At 46.0% G+C, this 25,424-nt stretch overlaps 1 protein-coding gene across 1 annotated transcript; it reads right to left on the reverse strand.

Moving 5' to 3' along the window:
- Nucleotides 1–1,269: 1,269 nt before the first annotated feature.
- Nucleotides 1,270–25,370, reverse strand: Ak3 (adenylate kinase 3). Its single transcript, XM_075973794.1, has 5 exons — nt 25,046–25,370; nt 16,870–16,989; nt 9,254–9,426; nt 8,107–8,225; nt 1,270–4,878 (listed from the first exon to the last, which is right to left on the reverse strand). The coding sequence occupies exons 1-5, from the start codon at nt 25,194–25,196 to the stop codon at nt 4,758–4,760; spliced, it is 684 nt and encodes a 227-aa protein (XP_075829909.1). The 5' UTR covers nt 25,197–25,370; the 3' UTR covers nt 1,270–4,757.
- Nucleotides 25,371–25,424: the final 54 nt, after the last annotated feature.

The following is a 25,424-nucleotide window of genomic DNA, read 5'->3' on the forward strand; positions in this document are numbered from 1 at the left end:
GTGACCTAATCATGGAAGATTTTTTTGTTTCTGTTGTATTCTGTTGTTGTATTCTCTTCTTTTTTCTTCTTGTCTGAGCATGGTCTCAGTTACCCTCTTCACACCAAACGGACAGACAGACAGAACAAATCCAAGTGCTACTGGGCTGACAGGTTTCCACGTCGACTTCACTTCTGCCCACACTTGTCTGCCTCTCTGTGTTCAGTCAAATGGTTGTGACTTTCATTTTTGCCTTCTATAATTTAAACTCTTAATGCCCAAAAACTGGTGACAAAAAAGTAATAACAAAGTGAGTATATAGTTAAAGTTTATTTTGGATTTGTTTTCTAAGACAAAAATTGGTTAAGAAAAAAAAAACTTTTGACATTTGACTAGAATTTTTTTTTTCCCAAAGGAAAAAAGTGTGATTGGTTTGTTTGGGGGAACCACTAATGAGTGTCATAATTTTCACTTAAGGATGGTAACTTAGTCATTGGCAGGTCTTTAGTATTACAGCAGTAGATTGGGCTGGGTGTGGTAGCACATGCCTTTAATCCCAGCACTTGGGAGGCAGAGGGGAGGGATCTCTGAGTTAGAGGACAGTCTAGTCTACATAGAGAGTCCCTGTCTCAAAAAAACAAAACAAAATGACAGTATATTTGAGTCCTTTTATTTCCTTCACTTTGAAAATGTCCTTAGTATTGAGAGCTGGCTATCTCTTACCAAAATAATTGGTACAAATTTTTACAAAAAATGCAAATTCCTCTCTTGTTTTCTTAAGAAGTAGTAAAGAATAGTAATATTTAGCAAATAGATAATTCATACTTAGGTTAGAAAATTTTTCCCTAATCTATGGAATCTATGTTCAAACTGAGCAGCAAAAAAATACTTGACATCAAAATAATCAACAAAGACTGTTGTTTTACTTGGTAAATTTTATGTGTTATTTAATAAAATATTTTTTTTTAAATGAAACAGCTGGGACTTAAGATACAATTCAGTTGGTAGAGTTCTTGCCCAGGGTGCATGAAGCCCTCGATTGTATCCCCAGCACCACATAAACTTAGGATATAATTTCTCTTCAGAAATATTAGGCTTTTTTCAGACTAGCATTCATATTATCATTTTAAAGTGAGTAAAGGTGGTTGAAATGGCTCACTTGAGTAAAAGATTTTGCTGCAAAGCCTGAGTACCCGAGTTGAGTATCTGGGACTAAATGGTGGCAGGAGAACCAACTCCTTAAGTTCATCAGACCGTCATACATGGACAGAAGAACACATACGCACACAATTACTGTAAATTTTAAGTTTATTTTTAAAATTTTTTAAAATTTTTAAGTGAATTAACATGCTTCCCAATGAGCACACATATCTCCATTACTAAGTGGTTTTCATGACAGTATAGAAGTATAGGCAAGGTGATTCTCAAGTTAATCCTGGGGTATTTCAGAGAAAAACAAAAACCACCTTACTATTCTCAGAACAAGTCAGATTTCAGTTCTTAAATTGATGTGGAAAAGGTGGTGCTTGTCCGAGCTGGGATTCCCATTTCCATTTTCCAGCATACCATTCATTTAGCCAGAAGAGCCTTAGATCCTGCAGCCTTCAGTACCCACTTGTGTGGGTCTGTTTGTACTACTTCATAGGTTGTCCAGGAAGCTGATTCACCTGGTATGGGTTTGCAACACTTGGAATCCCTTGGGGAAATAGGAAGCTGCTGGGCCAGTCTACACTTGGCATGACATGACACTATTTGGTGCTGTAAATAGAAAAACCTAACAGTTTTTAGAGACCTTTAAAAACTTGGGCTAGAAGGGTGAGTTTTTGGTTAAGAGCACTTGCTTTTGCAAAGGGCCAGTTTGACTTCCAACACCCATGTCTGGTGCTCCACAAGCTCCTGTGACTCCAGTTCAGGAAGATCTGACATCCTCTGTAGCCTCTGCAGGTACCCGCACACATGTGCACATACACACTAAATGAAATCTTTAAGAAAATATTACAGGAGAATGCCACAGATTCAGAAACCTTACTGGCTTTTACCAGCGCTTTTGAGCCCAGTTGGACTATTCTGTTAAAAAAAATTAATCCTAACTTACAGATTGAAAATCTTTAGGTGCTAGCTCTAGTTATTAATGAAGAGATTTTGAAAATGAGAAGACAAAGTGCTCTTGCCCAGGGCATTCAGCTCATGCCTGTTCCATGTGGCACAAAAATAAAAGCTCTTGCACTGGTCATCACAGCATTTTTAGCAGGATGTATTCAGTAATGATTTTTTTCTTTTTATGTGTATGGGTGTTTACCTGTATGTATGTTTGTGCAATGTGTGTGTGCGTAATGCCCTTGCAGGCCATAAGAGGGCATTGGATGCCCTGGAACTGGAGTTACATGATCTGCCATGTGGATGCTGGGAATCAAACTCAGGTCCTCTGGTAGAGTAGCCATTGTACCTAACTGCTGAGCCATTTGTCCAGCCCCAGCAATGATAGCTTTATCAGTTGTCTGACATTAACCTATCCAGCAGAAAACTGGTCTTTGCCTGTTCTAATAGAAGCCACACGGTTCCCAAATGGATGTGCATACAAATTCTTGGTTGTTCTGGTCAAAGGAAGAAAAAGTTTGTCACTTCATGTTCTCCAACCTCTTGACCTCAGCATCTACAGTGTCATGGAAACTAGTGTGACTGTATTAATACAGCAGGAGATAATGTCATAAAATGCATTGTGTTTAGACTGTTTATTAGAAAGAAGCCAGTGAGAAGCCACAGCAGCAGACAGGAGAGAGGTTGGGGGTCGAGCAGCCAAGGGCAACATCACAGTGCTGAAATCACCACGTGTAACAGAACCTGCTGATCATTCCCAAGTTAAAGAAGTTCACAACATTGTTAGAACCCAGTTAACCAACATTCAGATAAGGCATATAGAAACACAAAAGACAAGATGTTCGTTGTAATCCTATTTAAAGGTGTGTCCATTTTGAAAGTTCAACAATGAAATTTAGAAATCAAAAGATCCCTTCCCCACTCCCAGATGTATAAGAACCACCTGGTGGCATCTGTACTTAAGTTTCTGAAATAAAATAGGCCAAAGTTTCAAAGGCTTGTACAAGGGCTTGATTCTTTGATTTAGCACCAAGTAAAATAAAGAGTACATCTTTCTTGAAGGTAGAGTTGTTTTTTCTTCCATTTCTCATATCTTCTTACATTTGGCCACAATATTAAGGACATGTCCTTGCCCCACTAAGGAATCTAAAGTGGCTGAAGTTTTAAAATGGTTGGTTTCTCAGGCTTGGTTTAGTGGTATATACCTGTAATTTAAGTACTCAAGAGGTTGAAACAAGAGGATCATGAACATGAGGCCGGCTTGGACTACATCATTTCAAGTTAGCCTGTGCTACATAGTGAGGCCCTGTCTCAAAAAGTAAGGGCTGGGGTCAGGTGTTCATACCTTTAATCCCAACACTTGGAAGGCAGAGGCAGGCGGATCTCTGTGAGTTTGAAGCCAGCCTTGTCTACATAGTTCTGCGACAGCCAGAACTACATAATGAGATCCTGTCTCAAAAAAAAAAAAAAAAAAAAAAGACTAAGGGCTGGAGATGCGGCAGTGGCAAGGTGCTCACCCAGCACGCAAGGCTGAGTTGGAGCCACAGTGCTGCAGGTGGAAGAGGAGGTTGCTTAGATGGAACCAGAAGTGTTGTTCCCAGTGAAGTCGGGTGACAACTGGTAGCACTTGAGAGGCTGAGACAAGAGGCTCTTGAAATCAAGGACTTTGATAGCCATATACACATCCTTGAGGGAACTCAGTTACTGTGCCTTTTAACCCCTGCTGCAAATGCCTTTTGTATACACATCCTTGAGGGAACTCAGTTACGGTGCCTTTTAACCCCTGCTGCGAATGCCTTTTGTTGCTGTACGTGTTGGTTAGCTAGTTGATTGGTCTTTCTGTCAAGGGGCTGTCCCCCGCATACCACATCTACTTAAGTGGCAAACTGCCGTGGATGTTCTTCTATCCCTCCCTCTATATATATCACTGCTCATCCAGGCAGACAGTCCATTTGTATGAAAGAAACCAACAGGTAGGTCCTGAGTGACGTGTGAGATTGTTGCTTGCCAGTGCTCCTTCGAGAACTTCGTCAACACATATCTCTTGGTACATGCAAGTTTGGAAAAGAAAACAAGCCATATCAAAGTCACATGTTCTTAACTGCCATGGCTGCTTCTGTACAGCAAATTGGAGGACACTGCAGGGTAGCCTATGCCCTTGCTTTTCCTGCAAAGGCAGCAGAGTTTGCATCTGGCAACATCTGTAAATAAAGCCAGATGCTTTCTGGAATCTATAGACAGTCCCCCCAAACACCACATCCCATGGGGCTAGAAGACATTGGGGAGGGGGGGGTTGGCTTATGCAAAAGCCTTTAATGAGATATTTATCTGCCTCAAGTGATGTATAAATTTTTAAACTCTTTTCCAGAAAAACATGAAAATGATCAGCCACTGACTTAACGGGGCGAACAATTACCAGTTGCTCTTTTTTGATTTTCTTTTTTGAGTTTCAGCATCTCTGATGTTTTCTAATTGCACATCCACAGAAGACAACTAGATTAAACACACAAGGTTATTTTAACAGATCAGCCTTAGTGTCTGACTCATTTGGCACGGCCTTAGTAACATCCAAAAGAAAGCCATTAGGAGTAAGTCATAATTTTCAGAGAAGTCTTAGGAAAAGAGCTTCGAAAAACAGGCGAGGCGAGGAGGCCCCGTTTCCCTGCTAATTAACGCCCTCCTCAGGGAGTAACAGAGGCTTTCTGGGTAGTTTCTGGAACTTTCGTCTGTAGGAAAGAATATACATGGGGCCAGATCTTGTTGGTTTCCGTTCCAGAGAATGTTTCCAGGACCCCCTTTTTCCTAAAGATGAAAAACAAAATAAATAGGTAGGTAGATAGGTAATGAGCCTTTTCAGAGGAATTTGTAAAATTCATGTGAGTTTAGAAGTCTGTGAGGTTAGGTCTCTGACCTGGGGGAACGAACTTGGCTGGGCATAGCAAAATCTAGATTCTAATTTGGGTTTTGTCCTCTGGCATACGGAAAGGGGCTCTTTAAAGAGATGTCAGCCGTCAGACTGAGCCTGGATGGCTGGGTAAGCCTAAACTTGTGCTTCACTGTTGTGAAGCCCAGACTACCCTACTTACAGATGCCTTCTGGGAAGGGACTCAGCCTCAGTCCTCGGGTTGGCAGGTTAGAAACGGACACCATCCCAGCATTCAGTACCGCTTTGCCCACTGAAGTCTGAAATTTTTCTAACAGTCCTCCTCTCTCCTTTCTGCCAAGTTCCCTTCCCTTCTAGTCTACCTTCCTGAATCTTCCTCCTGGCAGAGTTCCCTGTTTACCCCTGCAGGTTGTCTGGCTTGTCACGATGACACACCAGCCATCGAAGAGTGACTTTACTCCAATGTTGAGGAGGGGAGAGAGAGGATGAAGTGTGGGCTCAGAATCCTGGGGTTTGCTTCTCACACCACACGGACCTCCCTAAGCTTCTATACTCCCGGACCCACACACGTTTCTTGGGTGTGCACATTGGTTTGCACCCAAGAGCAGATATATAACTTGATCTGTTACTTTCCAGAAACGGCTGCCATAGCTCTGCAGCTGATCTCACTAGGCTGTCGCTGGGACGAAATGACCCCTTGTTGACAACTCACATTTGTCGTGGTTAATTTAAATAACGGCAGCTGTTTTCCGGGTGAAAGCATCTGCTACGGAGAAACTGATGCAAAGGGAGTATGTGCAAAGGAGAAGCCCTTAAGCGTCTATATCCTCGGGCAGGTAGAGCACTCAGAAGAGCAAGCTTCGGACAGGAAAGCTTCCTGGAGACACGTCAGTATCAGCTACGGTATTACCGGGGCAGAACTACAGGAACCCATTCCTCCTACGCTGTACTGTACGTGAACATTTGCCATTGTAATTTCTCTGTAATGAGATGGTTCTGGCTACAAAAATCAGTCTTCCGAAGAGTAAGAACACCGCGTTTCTAGGCAGATGAGCATTCCCCGGGAATAAGGAGAGTGTAAGCCATAAGTCCACGCTTTGATCTTAGGTGGAAAAGCGTGAATTTATGTCAAGAAGCATTAGGAGCCCAGAAAGAAAGACCCCCAAGTCACTAACTTCTGTAGCGTTCCCCAACCTCCACCCTGTATCAGAACTAATCCTTCTAGGCATTCCTCCACCCTGCCTCTTGGGAGTATTACTGTCTGCCCAGGCACAAGGCCTTCTTTCTCTATTGTGAGTCCTGTGGACAGACAGTCAAGTGCGCACACTCAGTACTCGAGGCTCAAGTGAGACTGCTCCCACACCCCCTCTTCAACAAGTCATGGCTGAAGCCAATCGCCATCAATCAGATGACTTTAGCTGGCGTGGGAGGGGGGAGATGGCTCTTTTCTGCTGAGTTAGCAGAGCTGGCAGGAGCTGAGCTAAAGTCAGAAGACACTGCGGCCACCTGGACTGAAGTCAGCACAGGGAATAGAGCTGGAAGGGCTGAGTTTTGATGACATTCCTTAAGCCCCTAGGCAGGCCATCTGTATTGGGACTTCTTGAGTATAGGACTAACCCTCCACATACACACCCTGGTTTACTTAAGCCAGGGTGGATGATATCTGATGATAAGCCGCGTTGTATCTCATTGCACAATACATGGTGTTTGCACACTTTTCCTGTCTTTATATACAAGGTGACTTTCTAGGAGTCTTGTAGGAACTGGGTCTAATTGTCTGCTTAGACAGGGGCCGGGCACAGTACCAGCAGAGTCCTCAACAGTGACTGATTCCATAGCTGAGGACCGCTCTAAGCCTCTGCAGCAATTCTCTCGCTCCAGGCCCCTTTATAAGAATTCTATAAAGCCGGTATTTAACACTGACTGACCGTAAACATGGAGTCAGTGGCGCAGAGGAGAAATGCCTTACCAGGGTTATAGAGCCAGGCTCAGTATACAAGCACAAGCTTAAAGTAATGGCTGCTGTAAAAAGGGAGTCGCCAACTCTCGTAATTTCGCCCTTCGGAAATTAGCTATCAGAAATCCCGAGACTGGTTCCGGTTTCCCTGCACGCTTATGTAGCACTAATGTAGCAGCAGTGGCCACCACAGTAGCAGCTGATGCATGTCCAGCGCTTCCTGTGCATCCGGGACAGTGTGATGAGGTCTGCACGTTAACTCTAACCTCATCCATGTTTTGTGGAAGAGAAACCAGGACTTAAGCGAGAGGTGAGGGCCATGTCAACTGAATAGCGAGCTGGGCTTTGAACTTGGGCCTTCTGACTCTGGGGCATGTACTGCTTTGGCCCCGATCATTCGCAGGACGCAGTGAAAGCAAAGAGCAGCACTCATCCCCGGAAGACGGAAGGAAGGGCTAAGGAAGGAAGCCAGACTGCTTCTTTGCCTGCGACAGGTAATTCTCATATTCCGTGTTTGATACTGACTTCCTCGAAGAACACATAAAAACGTGTGAGCGGGAGCTTTCAAATACTATTGACCACATATGATTCTGACAGTTGGCTGTCATTTGATATGCTATGCTTAAGTGGCCTCTCTTGGCACACTTGGTGGGGCTCTCCAGGGCTCATTGCCCCAGCACTGGTTCCTGCCCTCCACTACACGGAAGAATGTGGATTGAAATGAGCCTGCAAACCTTGGATGTGGACTAACCTGTGTCAACCCTCCAGAGCCCCATTACTGATTCTGGAGCTGGCAGTAGCCCAGGCTTACCACAGTAAGGATGAGGTTTCCTGACCAGCAGCTGTAGTGTTTCATCTGAGTGATGCTTGGAGCTTTGGTTCACTAAATAAAGGTTTACTCCTCAGCCCTTCGAGAAAGAGGAAGGCGTGGCCTTTCTGGCAAATACCAGCAACCAAGCAGGAGGGACAAAGCAAAGTCAGAACACAGAAGCCGGTCAAACTAAGAGACGGGCAAAACAGAGGAAAGCTGGAGACTGAGGCCCTGCCTACTTTGTTACAACCGCCTAGAAATCTCTTCATTGCTCAAGCCAGCTGGAATTGGGGCTTCTGGGAGCTTAATATTGCAGCTGTAACATATGGAAAATCAAAGCTGATTGTACGAGAGAAGTTGAGAAAAGCAGAAACTCACTGGTAATACTGCAGGACTGGCTCTGTCTGGGCTTCATACGCCTTTAGTCTCTTGATCACCGTCTCTGGTTTGTCGTCCTCGCGCTGAATCAGAGGCTCTCCTGTCAGGTCATCGATGCCCTAAGGCAGCGTTGGAAGGACGTCAGCTCAGTAATAAGGTATCTGAGAAGACATCCTCTGTATCCTAGCACCAATCACAAAAATGGGCTAACATTTTAGCAAACTGGATCCAAACTAGAGGCAGAAACCCTAGTGCAGCTGTGAGAAGCCCTAGGGTGCTGTACGGTTTGGATGTGGAAGCCCCTCCTCTCTGTTCTTAGGCCCAGGTCCTCAAGTGTTGGTTCCCAGGTGTGGGCCACTCGGAGGTAGAAGAAATTCCAGCTGTAAGCCAGCGTTGCAAATCCCCACTGCCTCTGCCCTTCACTCACACCCTGGCACGGAGTAAGAAAATCCATAGTTTTTTTTCTGTGTCAGGTTTCTCATTGCTGTAACTAACACCTGAGAAAAACAAGCGGAAGGGACGAACTATTTATTTGGGCACGTAGTTTCAGAGGGTTCAGATCTTGGCTGCTTGGGTGCTTGGATTTCAGAACATCACGGTGTGTGTGTGTGTGTGTGTGTGTGTGTGTGTGTGTGTGTGTGTGTGTGTGTGTGTGTCTGTGTCTCTGTATGTCTATATGTGTCTGCATATACATGTGTGCATGTGTGTGTGTCTGTGTCTCTGTATGTCTATATGTGTATGTCTGTGTGTGTGTGTGGGGTGTGTATGTGGCTTCCTTCATAGGATGCACAAGAAGCAGAGAGGGGGAAGGGACACGGATCAGGCATGATCTGCGAGGCACTGCCCCAGTGACCTACTTCTTCCGGGTGTGCTCCACCTCAAAGCTTACACCACCAGCTGGGGACCAAGCAGTCAGCACAGTGAGCCTATAGGGGACATTTCATGGTTAAAGAACAGGACTTCTGAGTGGGTAGCTGGCCCGCTGCCGAGGAACGCGTCTTTACTACCAGGCTTGAGTGGACTAGACTCATCTAGTAATACCCTGCAGTAGTCCTGGTCAGTGCAGGTTTACAGAGCCATGCCCGCCAGGGTAGGAGAGCTGGAGGGGACATTCGGCTGTGTGTCAGCCCCCGCTGCAGTTACTCACCACAGTTTTGGGAGGGTTGAATTCAATGTTGTACACTCGGCCACTGGCAGGATGAATCCAGCGAGCAGTGAGGCGTTGTTTAATGACCTCAAAGGGCACGTTGAGGTTGATCACTGTATCTATCTGGTAAGCTTTATCCAGGGCTTCTGCCTGTGGAAGCGTCCTTGGAAAACCTTTACGTGAGGAGGGAGGAGTGGAAGAAAAAAAAAACACTAGTTTTAGGCAAATTGAATCCAAGGACTGAAACCAGGCAGGTGGACCAGAACTGTAACACAACTGTGATTGACTTTTGTGGTGTCTGCTTGACTGTAGCGTGCACGTTCTGAGTGTGCCTGTCAGGGTGTTTCTGTGTAACATAGCACATTGTCCTTCCGGGGTGGGTAAGCCTCGGTGAAACAGCTGGAAGCCAGTGCAGAGAAAAGTAAAGGAGAACTGGCTGCCTGCCACCGTGCTTACCAGCGACACTGGATCTGTCAGGTGTGACGGCACGCCTGTCATCCCAGCTCTCGGGGAGTGGAGGCAGGAGGATCTGGAGTTCAAAGTCTTGGCTACATGGACTCTGTCTTAAAAGCAAACAAGGGACTGGAGAGGTGGCTCAGTGGTTTAAAGCACTTGCTGCTGTTGTGCAGGACTCAGGTTCAGTCCCCAGCACCCACATGGCAGCTCAAAGCCGTCCATGACTCCAGCCGTAGGGGTTCGAATTTTAGTCTCTGGCCTCCATGGGCACCAGGCATGCACATGGTACACATACATGACATGCAAGCAGAACACTCTCGAATGATCTTAAACGAAACAAGTGTAAGTCACCACAGTTCCCTAAACTAAACAAAACAGAAATTAAAAAAAGGCAAAGCAAAAGACCTCCAAAAAAAAAAAAAACCCCAGCCAAACACAAAGTGCTCTCATCCAGTGGCTCACACCACCTTATAACTCCAGCTCCAAAGAATCTGACAGCTTCAGGCTAACACCACCACCACCACCACCACCACCACACACACACACACTTTTAAAAATAAGACAGAAATGGAGAGAAGAAGGCTGATTCAAGGCCAGCCTGGTCTACATAGTGAACTCCAAGCTAACCAGGGCTACACTGTGAGACTCTATCTTAAGAAAAAAGGGGGGGGGGAGAAAAGAAAATAAAAAGATTTATCTTCACTCAAAAATCTCAGAAAGCTGTGTTTGGAATATGACAGAAAGCAAAACAGAGGTGCAGACCCTCACATGAAAAACAATTTTTGTAGTCTGAACACCCCTGTTGCTGAAATCTAGATCCAGTAATGTCAGAAAGTGTCCAGTTTGGGACTTAGTGTGTTCGGGAATGCTCAGCTGTAGTCTACACAGCTGAAAGCACAAAACTCTGAAATAGCAAACATGTGGCCTCAGGCATCTGAAAAATGAGACATGCAGCCAGTGCAGCTAAAACAGTTTAAACAATGTGGTTCAAAAATACAGAGAAAGCAACCAGCACTGATTATTGAGTCCCAGAATAGACACGAGTACACTGGGGAATTTGAAATAGTATTCTGATCCCAAGTGGTTTACTTTACAATGTTATGACGAGGAACATCCTGTCCAGAACACATGGGGAAGCTAAAATTGATAGAAATAATAAATTTCCCAAAGGTGACAAAGGCTAAAATGCATATGCAATGATCTGCTAGAGCTAAAAACACATCTCGCTAATGCTGGGACGTGGAAAATGTTGCTTATGACTTAGTCCTTCCTTACACTGCGATAAAATGACTGTTGAGGAACCTGGATCGAGGGAAAACAGCCTCCAAAGAAAGCTAATGGTGGGGCTGGGGAGATGGCTCAGAGGTTAAGAGCACTGGCTGCTCTTCCAAAGGTCCTGAGTTCAATTCCCAGCAACCACATGGTGGCTCACAGCCATCTGTGATGAAATCTGGTGCCCTCTTCTGGTGTGCAGGCATACATGCAGGCAGAATGCTGTACACATAATAAATCTTTAAAAAAAAAGAAGAAGAAAGCTAATGGCAAAAAGTTCAACCCGTAACACTTCATAAAGCCCCAAGCTGAAAAAAAATACAAGCATTTACTATAAAATTTATAATGAAGAAAGTCATCCTGAGAGAAGCAATTGTAATATCTTTAATGAGACTAATAGAGTATAACAGCTCATTCCACAGAAGGCTCTGTTGGTCTCTGCTGTTGGCAGATCTGGCCCTCAGTACCAGCTGTAGCCAGGGCAGTCTTGGTGAGTAGCAGTCCATTTGTGGAACCCATGCATAACCTTCATTTCTGCCTCCATGGCCACTTTATGTGTCACTGGGCAATGATAGAGAAGGTGTGGCAAAGAGGCTGACTGTCCACAGAATAGGTCATCCTATATATTAGGTTACTGAGCTCCTCCTCTGCCGAAGTCATCCCTTGATGAGCATTTACACGGGACACCAGTATCTTCACATCCTTCTCCCATTGGCGGAGATCTCTCTACATACATCTTCCCCAGACGTCTTTCTCATCAATCTTCCAATCATGCTCTTTCCGGGCCCTGACCATCCAGCCAACCCACTGGCTACAGCCCATAAATCAGTGAACAGTCACATGTTTGGCCCACGCCTTCCAAATAAAATGTATGACCATGTGCACTGCCCTAAGTTCTGCGGGGCTGTGATGATTTCCCTTTGGCAGTATCTTTCAGGGTTGTCCCAGAAACAGGTTGTAAGAAGTGATGCCGGTATAATGTGCAGAACCATCAGGAAACCGGGTCCTAGTCTTCTCTTCCTCAGTCACCCAGTTACAGGGAGCACCACATGAGGCTGCAGATGCATGCTTGGCAGAAGATGGCATTGTAATGGGAGTAGAAACCATAGGCAATGTCTCCATGTAACTTGCTTGTGCCTTCAGGACCTACTCAGACCTGGTCACATATATGCCACTTCCATTTGACAATGGCTCGCTGATATGCACACCCTACTTTCTGACTTGCTGGGTCAGATAACACCCAGCTCACGATGGGCAGTTCAGGTCAAATGTTCAATTTCCACTAAAGCCCAATAGCGGGCCAAGAGCTGTCTCTCAAAGGGAGAACAGTTGTCTGCAAATGATGGTAGAACCTTGCTCCAAAACCCAACGGCATCTTCTGTGATTCATCTATCAGGGCACCTGCCAAAGGCTCCAAACAGCACCCCTATCTGCCACCGACAGCTCAAGTACCATCAGGTCTGCTGGATCCTATGATAAACCAGCCTGCACAGCAGCCTGGACTTGTTGAAGAGCCTTCTCCTGCTCCAGGACCCACATAAACCTAGCAGCTTTCTGAGTCCCTTGGGATATGAGCCAGAGTAACACACCCAAGTAGGGAATGTTCTGTCTCCTGAATCCAAATGGGCCCACTAAATGTTGTGCTTCGTCGTTGGTGGTGGGAGGGGCCAGGTGCAATAACTTATCCTTCACCTTAGAAAGGAATATCTCTGTGTGCCCCGCACCACTGGACTCATAAGAATTCACTGAGGTAGAAGACCACTGAATCTTGGTTGGATTTATTTCCCATCCCCTGGTATACACATATGTTACCAACAAGTTCAAAGTGGTTGCTACCTTCTGCTCACTTGGTCCAACCAGCATGTCATCAATTTAGTGTACCAGTGTGATATTTTATGGAAGAGACATCTGATCAAGATACCTTTTAAGTTATGATACAGGGCTGGAGAGTGTACACACCCTCGAAGTAAAAATGTAAAGGCGGGTACTGCTGGCCTCAGCAAATGTCTTCTAGGAGCCCTTAGGAACAGATACCAGGAAAAAGGCATTTTCTAGATCAATAGATGCAGACTGTGTACCAAATGATGTGTTGATCTGCTTAGGTAAGGACACCACATCTGGTACAACAGCTGCAGTTGGAGTCACTATTGATTGAGTTTTTGATAGTCCACTGTCATTCTCCATGCCCATCTGGCTTCTGCACTGGCCAGACAGAGGGTTAAAGGGAGATGTGGTAGGAGCCTCCACCCCTGCATCCTTCAGGTCCCTGGTGGTGGCACTAATGTCTGCACTTCCTCCAGGGATGTGATGCTGTTTTTGATTCACTATTTCCCCTGGTGGAGGCAACTCGAAAGACTTCGTTTACCCTTTTCAACCAGAATATTCCTCAGTCCACAGGTGGGAACCAATGTGAGAATTCTGTTAACTTCTAATAAGTACGCGTGTCCCAATGATATATTCTGGAACCGGGGGAAATAACCGCAGGATGAATTCAGGAACCTACTGGACCTACTGTTGAGTTGGACATCAGTCAAAACTCCACTAATCACCTCACCTCCATAAGCCCCTTCTTTAACTGGAGGGCCACGTGTTATTTGGGATCTCCCCGAATCAGGGTTAATTCAGAACCAGTATCCAATAGACTCTGGAATGCCTGACTGTTTCCTTTCTCCCAGTATACAGTTAACCTTGTAACAGGCCTCAGGTCCCTTGGGGGGAAGAACTGGAGAAAGGCTAACAATAATACTCGTATGTGTTTTGTCAAGGTCCTCCCTCAGGGGAACGTGGCCCATCCTTTCATTCAAGTGGCTCTGAGTCTGCAAACTGCCTCAAGTCTGGAAATTGGTTCATGGGCCAAGATTCCCTTTTGCCACAATCTAATGTAGATTTTTCATTTGCTTGAGAATTTTTCCACTTACACAGATCAAACAAAAAGGCAGTAGGCTTCTTATCGATTTCATGCCTGGAAACACTGTGATTGATTAGCCAGTACCAAAGGTCTATATGAGTCATGCCACCAGAAAAATCCCTTTGCCTGTGCTGCCCACTACAGGTCAGGTCATTATGGACATTGCTTTGCCTATGCTCCCCATTACGATAACTGCGATCACCTTGCCTTTGGTGATTCAGTACTGCCACCTGGCCCCTGCTACTCTGGGGCCCAACTAAACCCACTGCATTAATCCATCCACGAGAGAAGCAGCGTCTCCAGCCCTAAGGTCTGGCACAAGGAAAGGGGTGACAACAAGGGTCTTCAAATGTGCTGGTGTCCTCTCACCATTTTGTGTCTTAGAGGATTAATAACGATGTATTCCGGGCCTTCCCATTGTGGATTAGGTTTTACACAGTGTACCCACTCTTAACACTGCAGTTTCCCTGAGCCCTAAAATCCGTTCATCAACACTAAGCCAAGGGACACCAAGCATCTCTAACTCCTTTCAGTAGGCCATCTTTTCAAACACTTCAGCCAACCTTTCAAACAAACTTTTAGGACCCTTTTCAACTGTGTGAGCTTCCATATTTAACCTAGAATCTCCACACAGAGGGCCTATATCAATAAATGCAGCCAGTTCCTTCCACCATTATCCCACACCCTTACCATCCTTCTTCCATGCCTTTTACACGGGCTGCCAGCAGAAGGCATGGCCCAGATTAAAGGTGGATCTTCCAACCTCAAAAGATCTGGTGGGTCTTCCCACATTAAATGATTTAAGGAAAAAAAATCCCTCCCAGGTGTACACAGCTGCTTGGGTTTCAGCTAATTCCAAATGTAGTCAAGTTGACAACCAAGAACAGCCACCACAGCGCGCACCCCTGTGTGGATGCTACAGTTTGGATAATAAGCTGTATGCCTCAAAAGCTTATGTGTTGAAGTCTTGGTCCCCAGCTGGCTGACCCAATCACTGGGAGATGGCTGTGCACCACTGATGGAGAATCCATAGGTACAGCCAATGACGCCGTGAAGAGCACAGCCTCAATTCAGTCACGCTTTCCACACGACCCCAAAACAGCATGGCCAGCAGCATGGACTGAAACCTCCGAAACCAGAAGCCCAAATAAATGTGGATTTTTTTTTATTATTATTACTGGAGAGAATGCCTGTTTGAATTAAAGAATGTAGTTGCTGTGTGTGTGTAGTGGGGTGATCACTGAGGACTCTGTTCCTCTTATACATTTTTATCTGCTTTAGTTTTTCTAAAGGAAAAGGCATTGCCACAGGACAACAGTAAAGAAATGACAACAAATATTCCACATCCCAGGCCCTTCTGCTGTTGCCCTGTCTTGAGCCTAATCCCAAGATGTGCTCCCCTGAAGGCCACGCGCAGGTCTCTGGGGAAATGTGTCGCTTCCCTGTGCGGGCAGCATCTACGCTCAACCTTCACGTGCCCCATTCCTTCAGCTAAAGAGACCCGCACAGGCTGCCTGTCGCCAGGACTTCTAAATCCCAGCATCTCACAGAAGCAAGGTGTCATGAAACCTGGGAATAAAACGTTGACTCAAGTGTCCATATTTCCTGTCAGGAAGCAAGCACCCGCCTGCTCTGGGCTCTCCACTCACAGCAACGCAGAACCTGGGCTCATCCAAACTTTTCTATGAGAAGATATACTGTCCACGAAGGCAAGGATTTTGTTCTTGTTTAGGTTCAGTGCCTAGAACAGCTTTATGTACCTAGGAGGTACTCAGTCAACATTTATGTCATTAATAAATATATGCAGCCTGATATACACAGCCACTCGTCTTCAGCATGGTGGCTACACACCAGAGCCCTTCTATACATGTTCCAAAAAAAAATTTAAGTCCTCAAGATTCTGTGCACATACTGACAGACTTATAAGCAAGCATAAGTTGTTTTTTTTTTCTTTGATACTAACTCTAATAAACCAGAGTAAGGAATTCTACCCCGCCTCTTCCTTTGTTCATTCTCTACCTCACCTTTCTGAATCTTCTAGAATCTTTTTACAGTTAGGAATTAGGACACTTTCTCTGGCTGCTAGCAAGCCGGGCAATGGCAAGCCGGGCAAAAGCAAGCTGGGCTGCAGGGCTCAGTGAGCAGCACTGAGGACTTGGTTGTGAAGGTGGAGGACGGGGCTAAGTAGAAGAGAAGTTAGCATATCCCTTCCAAGATGGCTTTAGAACTTGGATCTTGAAGGCAAGTGTCCCATGTTTAAAGGCCTGTCTTGTGTGTCGTGTCCTTCTTACACCCGTAAGCAGAGTATACAAGCCACCCTGCCCTGAGATTCTGCCAGGGCTCTGGCTGGGAAAAGTCTACAGCGTAATGGAAGTCACTCTTCAGTCTAACTGGCATTCGCGCAGATCCTTAGCACAAAATATTCTCAGCTGGGTGTGGTGCTGCAGGCCTGGAATTGTGAGGCAGGAGGTTCACAGTTCAAGGCCAGCCTGGGGTGTCTCAAAAAGCCGAACAACAGAAGTTTAAAAAGTCAAAGGATATTCTTTAGCATGGGGAAGGAACTAAAGTTGTATCGAAAGCAGACTAGAAACCATGCTGCCCACACCCGCTTTCCTTTCAAATAAAAAACCAGACCCCTGGGCTTGGGATATAGCTCAGCTGGTAGCATGCCGGCCTAGCATGCTGGCATCCCTGAGTTCGATCATCCTTGACCACCCATTCCTGTAACCCTAGCAACTGGGAAGCAAAGACAAGAGGATCAAAAGTTGTAGCTGATAGAAAACTATCAGTATCCCAGTAAGGGATACATAAGACTTTGTCTCAAAACAAGTTAATCAGTTCACTAATTAAATTTTAAAATTAGACTCAAAGGTGACTGACTGCCCTCCTGATTATGGTCCCTAGTCCCAGATGCTCATTCTGCCGGAACTCATTACTTCAGGGGGCAGAGATACTCTGGGCCCTGAGTATTTGCACTTACCATCCAACAGCCAGCTACACTGGGTGAGGTTTTTCAGCTCGTGAAGGGCCAGCCGCGTCATGACATCATCCGGGATGAGCTTCCCTTGGTCAATGAAAGTCTTGGCCAACACACCAATTTCTACAGCAGAGGGAAAAGGCCGTAAGTGTATTTGCTTTATCCTATTCCAGATCTCAGGATTTGTTTTCTACAGGATACTTCCAGACGTCAGGCCCGTAAGACAGTGCATTATCATCAACAGCTTCTCTGCTACAAGCAGAGGTGATGCTTTACATTGGCACACACCTGTAATACCAATAGGAAGGAGGATGCTGGCCTTTTGTTTTTATTAGAGTGTGTGTGTGTGTGTGTGTGTGTGTGTGCATGTACATGCAAGGCCAGCCCCAAGTACTTACGCGGGCTTAAAGCCAGTTTGTGCTACAGACTGCCCTGTCTAAAAACAAGCAACCAAAGGGAAGCGAAGTCATTGAGACTTCCCCAAATTCAGCCCCAACCTAGTCTATCAAAGAGGATGGTAGCTCAGTCAGTAAATGTTCCTTTGGAAGTGTGAGGACCTCAGTTCAGTCACCAGAATGTGCATAAGACACAAGCTGCTGTGGGCTTAGAATATGGCAGGGAGGCGGCAGAACAGGTGGCTCCCTGGGTCTGCCGGCCAGAGAGCCTATGGTACTTGGCAGGTTCCAGGCTAGTGAGAGGCCTTGTCCCACAGAAAAAGGTGGATAATACCTAACCCATGAATTCTAACCAAGAGATTATCGTTACTAAACAAGCTGCCATTGGACAAGCAAACCACCAAGTTTACAATGTCCAGGAGAAGACCTGGGTTCTGCGAGAGTGTTTGCCAAACTCATTAAAGTAGTTTTGGAGGGGCTGGAGGTGTGGATCTGCTGTTCAGAGCACCTGCTGCTCTTTCAGAGTACTGAGTTTAGTTCCCAGCACCCACACTGAGTGGCTAAAAAATCAAAACAAAACACCTCTAACTCCAGCTCCAGGGGATTCAACGCCCTCTTCTGGCCCCCATTGGCACTGCACCAGCATGTACATGCACACACACACACACACACACACACACATACACTCTAATCAAAACAAAAGAATGTTTAAAAGTAACTAAATAAAATAGCAGTTGGAAAGTCCCATGTACTTAATATATGTAGACTTCATTTGTTTCTTTTGACCACTTCTTTTTTAAAAATGATGCGTGAGGGTGTTTTTGTCTACATATATGTCTGGTTCCCAAAAAGGCCAGAAGAAGGCATCAGATCCCATGGGAGTGGAGTTAAAAATGGTTGTGAGCTGCCATGTGGGTGCTGGGAATCAAACCTGGTCCTCTGGTACACAGCAGTTCTCTTACCAACTGAGCAGTCTCTCCAGCCCCTGAACAGTCTTTTAATTCTTCTTCTACCCTAGAGTTATAACTTTTAGGTACTGAATATTTCACAAGAACTACATTTTAAAACAAAACATTGAACACCAAAAATCTCCCTCAGCCACCGTCCCTCCCTCCAGCTACTCTGTGCCCTCGCCCCTCTCCAGCGAAACAGCTGGAAAAGCTTCTTCTTCCAGACCTGTCTCCTGCTCCCTCCTCATCGTGGGACAGAATTTCAGTCCAGTTCCACAGGTCTGGCAAGGGCACATCGCTTGCCTAGCATGCATGTGGTCCTTGCTGTCTGCCTCCATCCTTCCTCTTCCCTTCCCCGCTTGCCCTCTTCCCTCCGGGCACACCCCTACCGGGAGACCTCCTAGCTTCGGCAGAAGCTCCTTCTTTTGGAAGATCATCGGACTCATCACCAGGTTTTGGATGTGGCTTATCCAAAATAAGCAAATCAGAAGATAGGTAGGTGTTAGGGTGGCCAGACACTCATGAGCCAGAACTTATTATAAAGTCTGGTGCCCAGAGAAACACTGTTGAGAGGTGAATCTGTGAGAGGCGTTTGGGTCCGGAGTCCACCCTCATGAAGAGATGACGATGCTGGGTGAGTTCTCTGGGAGTGGGTCCTGGGCAAGTGCTCACTGTGGTTTCCCTCTTCTTCAAGCTCCAGCTCGCTCTTCTGCTCACCTGCATGGGATATCCCAACACAGCCCTTGCCAGCTGCAGCCACCAGATCTTGGCACCTCCGATCCCAGTAACTGAAGCCACCTGTCTAATCCTGCTACGGACTGCGCAGTCCCAAGTCCATATACTAAAATCCTAACCTAAACCCTACTGTGACTATATTTACACCATATTTACTTTTAAGATGGTAATTGAGGTTGAATGAGGTCATGGGGGTTGGGCCTCAATCTGACCGAAACTGTAAACACTGAGGAGGTGACAGCGGGAATGCCTGGGCACAGAAGAAAGGCCACAAAGTGAGAAGGTGGCTGGTTACCTGCCAGAACGGCAAGTCACACCGGAAAACCAGCCCTTCTAGGGTCTTGATCTTGGACCTCTAGGCTCCAAGAACAGTTCTGCCACCTGAGCCACCAGTCTGTGGTGTGCTATTACGGCAGCGTCTATGACTAATACACACATCTGTGTGCCCGCCTGACCCCAAACCCACACCCTGGCTGTGAGCACCTTCAGTGACTAAATCCCCACACTCTGTACGCATGCCTAATGGGCCCGCAGCTCTCTGGGTAGATGGATCGGCATGTGGACACAGACGAGGGTGAGGATTCTTCCGAGTTCTTAGCTACAGTGTTTTATTAAATAATTAATCTATGAATTCAGGCAGTGTGTTGTGGGGAACGAATGAGAACAAAATACAACAACACTTATGCATGAGCGCATCAACAGAAAACCCTTTGTTTTGTATACGAAAATGGAAAAGAACCAACAATTGAGCAGTTTACAATCCTAAACCAATGTCTTTTTTAAGATTGCTCTGAATTACTTAGATACAAAATAATGGGAGAAAGAAAGCTAATTCAAGTATCAACTAAACAAAACGTAAAACATCTATATAATACAATAAAAAGTAACCAAGTCCTAATATTATAGCATGAGGGGATCTTTAAAAGCCCAAGTCAAGCTGGGCAGTGGTGGCGCACGCCTTTGATCCCAGCACTCGGGAGGCAGAGGCGGGCAGATCTTTGTGAGTTCAAGGCCAGCCTGGCAGCTTGGTCTACAAGAGCTAGTTCCACAACAGGCTCCAAAGCTACACAGAGAAAAAAAAAAAGTCCAGGTCAAGCTGGGTACAGTGCACCCTGAGTTTCAGCTACCCAGGAGGCTGAGATAAGAAGGTCACTTGAGCACCGAGTTCATACATCTAGCCTGAGCAACACAGTGAGACAGTCTCAAACCAGCAGGCACAGCTCAGAGGTCAAAGAAGCTTGCCACTGAGCCTTACACCCTGAGCTGGATTCCTGGACCCACATGACAGCAATTGACAGTCCACCCAGTCCCATGTTGTCCTCTGACCTCCACACACAGACCATGGCACACACATACACAAGTACACTACACTCTAAGTGAAATAAATGCAATTAAGAAAAATAATACGCTAAGTAAAAGAAGCCATAAAGAAAAGCCCACAGACACCATTTCATTCCTGGGACGTGCCCCAAACATGAGATTTGAAAGATATAGTCGTATTGCCAGAAGCCTGGGTGGGGTGGGTGCGGATGGGAGTGACTCATAGGTATAAGGGTTTTTTTGTGGGTAATAAAAATGTTCTGAAACCTGTTGTGGTGACAGCCAACTCTATGACATACTAAGGGCACTGGATTTTACATGCACACGTTTTAAATGCTGAAGCTACATGGCAGTGGTACACACTTTAAATGCTGAAGTTGGGTGGCAGGGAATCAGCTCAATGAGGCAATGCTGGGGGGGGGGCGGGTATGAAACACTCCTGGAAAGCTCACTGTTGACTGCTGAGGGCCCTATACCTTATGGACCTGTGCTCCCACTCACAGACAACAAAAACACTAACGAAGACAGGCTAGCGTCAAGTCACGTGTGGGTGAAATACCTCACAAGGCTCTCATCGCTAAATATTCGTTCAGATGTTTTTTGTTTTGTTTTGGAATGCCAAACCATGCAAATGTATAGACTATTCCAAATTACCATTATAAAAATAACCCGTTCTACCATCAGTCTAAGTCTAATTATGCACAGTATGTTTCATGGGTCTACACAACGATGCTTGGCCATGTGGACACTTGGGGGCCTGAGATTCTCTACTGAGTTAGAGACTCCCAACATACAGATGATAGCAGATGAGATTTCAAGGGTCAGCCCTCTAGCCCGGCACCAGAGATGAAGCACCCGTCAGTGAGCTAGGCCAGACAATACCACTCACATACTCAATGTCTTACCTTACAATGCCTGCCACATCTGAATCATTACTGTGTCCTTTAAACCACACACGTTTTAAATCAGCTAAAATGTTCACAGTAGTTCTTTTTTGCAAATACACCTTGAAATAAATAAATAAGTCTATCTAAAATGACTTCATGAACCTCAGTTTGGGAAGAACTGCATTGTGGGCCTGAGTTTCCACCCTGGGACTCCAGAAAAGGCTGCTTATTTTTATTTGAGGTTAGTTCATGAATGGGAATCTCACCCTTGTCTTGGCCCTGTACGAATAGATTCCGTATCCTAGCAACCTGGATCCGTGGTGCTGCCCAGGTGAGTACAGAAAGGCTGTTTATCATGAGGGAATTCTCCAACGTCTGTGGCACTCAGTTTTCTCAGGAAAGGAATGAGAGGATTACAGCAACGGTGTAAGTCTCAGCCCCAAACCTTCCGAGTTCGCTGTCCTGGCTGGTGCGCTGGGGTCTCACCAGGTCACCCCGTGTTTCCGGAGCCATGACTGTCTCTCTTGAGCAGTTTTTCTCACATGTACCTTTTTGCTTTAATGAATACTATCCCCAGCATGTATTTCAATCTAACAGAGCCGAGGAAGGTGTCTAGGTCCGAAAATGGGTAAGGACCAGATCCTCCCACCGCCACCAAACGCATTTCAGATTATATAGTCGGATGTTACAAAGCAGCACTTCCGTGAAACAATGGCGAGTTCCTGGAAATGCCACCCTGGGAATTTACCCAAAGGAAAGTAAGCAAAGCTGCAGCCAACTGTTCAGGTACCCGGCGGTATTTATTACATCAGAAAATGGCTAACAACACAGATGTCCCGTCAACAGGAGTCTGGAGACCCCGCTCTGGGGCACAATGCTAGCTTAGCATGCAGATTCCGTTTCTGGCACCGAAAAAGAATCAATAGCTAATAACCAGGGGCAAAGGTTAAATTAATTGTGCAATCTTCCTGAAATTAAGTCTGAGACTTGATACTGTATGAACATGCTCACAACAAATGAGAATACAAAGCATCTAATAACAACTGTCCAGCTGCACACAAATGCAACAAGAAAAGAAGGAGAACACACGAACACACCACAGGGCCCATCAATCCCGTCTCCTGGGGAGGTCAATTTACAGAATGTCAGTTTTCTCTTCTGAATTCTCGGTCCCTTTCTACATTCATTTTTTTAAAGATTACTTCTCCTTTGGTTGTGTCTGTGGGAAATATTCAATCCTTTCACAAATATTTATTGGGAATATATTCTCGGTCCTGACTTACGGAACCTGCTGGATACCATTCAGAGTGAAAAATGCTCTGTATAACAAAGTATTAACTATTAACATCTGTGAAAACAATCTCATGCCACCTCCCGAGCTCCGTCTTCTATTCTTGCTATGGAGTTGTCCATACTTCTTTGCAGAGCAGTGACCCAGCCAGTTCTGAATTTCAGGCATCAGCTAGAGGAGTCAGACTCCAGGAAACCATCCGAGGGGTCTGACCTGGGCCAGACTCCAGGAAACCATCCGAAGGGCCTGGCCCAGGCTTCCCTCTGAGATCTGTAACTTTTCCCAGCTGAACAGAGACCAACCCCGTGTGTACCTTGAACTTTGACCTGCAAAGACTTCTCTCACAAACCTTAGTTCTTCCAGCTAAGTCTGGTGAGTCTGCAATCCCCACACTCATGAAATTGAGGCAGGAGGATTGCTACAAGTTCGAGACCAGCCAGAGCTACTGTATGGGACCCTGTCAAAAACAAAACAAAACAAAAAAAAAACAAAAAAAAAACCTACTTCTGATGATGAATCTTCAAGGTTTTAAAAAAGTATTTGTCCTTCTGTGTCTTTAAAAAGAAAAAAAAACTGCCTACAGAATGAGGTGCTGAACATCTCTGTGCCCTTCTTCCATGGTACAGAGTTGCAATACCTGACTCTTACAGGTATCAAAGTGAAGCAAGGAGTGTTGTTTCTTTATTCAAATACCCTTTCATATCATATGTGTGTATACATACATATACAAAAATGGATATACATTATATATGTATTATATATTATTATAATGTATGTATATATTTTTTATTTATATTTTATGTGCATTGGTGTTCTGCCTGCATGTATGTCTCTGTGACGGTTTCAGATCTTGGAGTTAGACAGTTATGGGCTGTCCTGTGGGTGCTGGGAACTAAACCCAGGTCCACTGGGAGAACATCCAGTGTTCTTAACTGCTGAGCCTTCTCTCCAACCCTCGAATTCCCTTTCATTCACCCTTAAAATGGTCTGTGTTTTCCTAGTCGGTGAGCATTCTTTGCCACCCAGTCAGGTGAGCGCTGAGTCAGCCTGCAGATCATCCCCAAAGCCTTCTGCTGTACTTTGGATAGCAGCAAACCAAAGGACTCAGGACTGTTTGCCCTAAATAAAACAGCAATCTGTTGCACTAAGAAACATTTAGCAAGAGTCAAACAACCTTTTGATAAAGTTTAATTCACTGCAACCTTTATTATTTCTTAAGGTCAACATTAGAAGAGAGTGAAAACATGCTCCGGGGGTGCTGAGGAGCCAACCAAAGAAACCGAAACAGTGGGGTGATTTTTTTTTTTCCTCCCCTAGTTGAATGTCAGGGTCTTTTAAACAACAATAAACAACAAAAAAGCGGCCTTTCTAGGAAATTAGTTGTAGACCCATTGGAGGGAAGGGGAGAGCTTAAGTAAATCGTGGTAGATTCAGCAAATCTACCAAGGCTAACAAACATGGCTAAACAAACAGGGTAACGGACGTACGAGATGTCAGACTAGATCAGAGTGTGAAACCACGGAGGCTGAATAAAACTATGGTAACATGATACACAGAGGGTATACACAGGCGCTTGTGCATAAAGAGACACTTCCAGAAGGAAATGCATTGTTTCTCCCTGAAGAACAGGGTAGGGGCAGGACTAAGAAAACTTTGTTTTTTACTTTCTTCCTTTCTGTCTCCCCTTCTCTCCAGAAGCTTTACTTACTTCTTCCATTTTTTTTCTTTCACCTTGGACAGGTACTATTTCTATGTAAATAAGTTCAAATGAATTTCAAAATAGGTACTAGTTTGGAATCGAAGGTCAACTCTGTCGTGAAGAAAACGTCTGGAGTTAACTTTTAAAAACAGCCTGCAGCAGTTAGTTGGCTGGAATTTGTAATCCCAGCACTCACTGGAAAGGCTGAGACAGGAGGATCTCAAATTTAAGCTAAAGTTGACCTTGGCTACGTCAAATGGCGTCTCAAAAAAAGTTAAAATGCGTTCTTAAAATAGAATTTACCACAAACCCATCCATTGTAAAGAGTAGTTTGTTGACTAGATTTGTGCTGAGTTGGAAGAATTTGGCAAGAGAAAAACAATTGTTTATGTAACCGTACACCGGGATAACTTTCGTGCCTAAGAAATGTCTGGGGGCATCAAAATCTAAGCCAATTTTGTGACAGCCAAGAGAATAAGTAACACTTGACCTTGAAGAGAGAAGGGTCAGAACTACAAGATCCCACGGAGTTTACCAAGGGCGGGAGGGGAGGGGGGAGGGTAGAAAAGAAGGCTAACCCTGACAGAGGGAGACAAGCCTGCCTTCCGTGTACAGGGACACGTGGAGAGCGGGGTACAGTTCCTCAGGCTGAACCCCTGCAGTTGCTGCCAGCCGAGTCGGATGTTGTGCCTCGAACAAAGCCGAGGGCTTTCCTTCGGTCTTTGAACTTCCTAGTCCCACCCCCACCCCCACAATTTACCCGAAGCGGCCCACGGAGGCCAGAGACTCTTTCCCCAGGCGAGGTCGGGGGCGCTGCACCCGCATCGCAGGACCCTCGACCCCTGCCCGCAAAGCCCCTCCGGGACGATCGCACGCTGCCAGCCCTCGGTCTCAGCTCCCACCTGTGCCCTGCAGCATGTTCTGGCGGAGCAGGTCCCCGCTGGAGAGGTGCTTCAGCTCGAAGTGTTTGGTAATGCGCGACGACACGGTGCCCTTGCCGGAACCCGGGGCCCCCATGATCACGGCGCGCAGCAGCCTCCCCGATGCCCCCATGGTGACGGACGGTGGACCGAGCTGCGCAGACGCCGAGCAGCGGCCTGGCCTGCGCGCTCACAGGCTCAGCGGCTCCAGCGAGCTGGCAGCTGCGAGCGGGCGGTGGCCAGGGCGCCCGGCTCTCCCGGAAGTGAGCGCTGGCCATCGGGCCGCCCCGCCTGCTGCTGCACCGCCCCTCGCGCCCCTGCACCCACTCCCCTCGGCTCCACCCCACTCCTCTGGGGCCAG

This window comes from Microtus pennsylvanicus, chromosome 5, assembly GCF_037038515.1.
Source record: "Microtus pennsylvanicus isolate mMicPen1 chromosome 5, mMicPen1.hap1, whole genome shotgun sequence".
Taxonomy (NCBI): Eukaryota; Metazoa; Chordata; class Mammalia; order Rodentia; family Cricetidae; genus Microtus; species Microtus pennsylvanicus.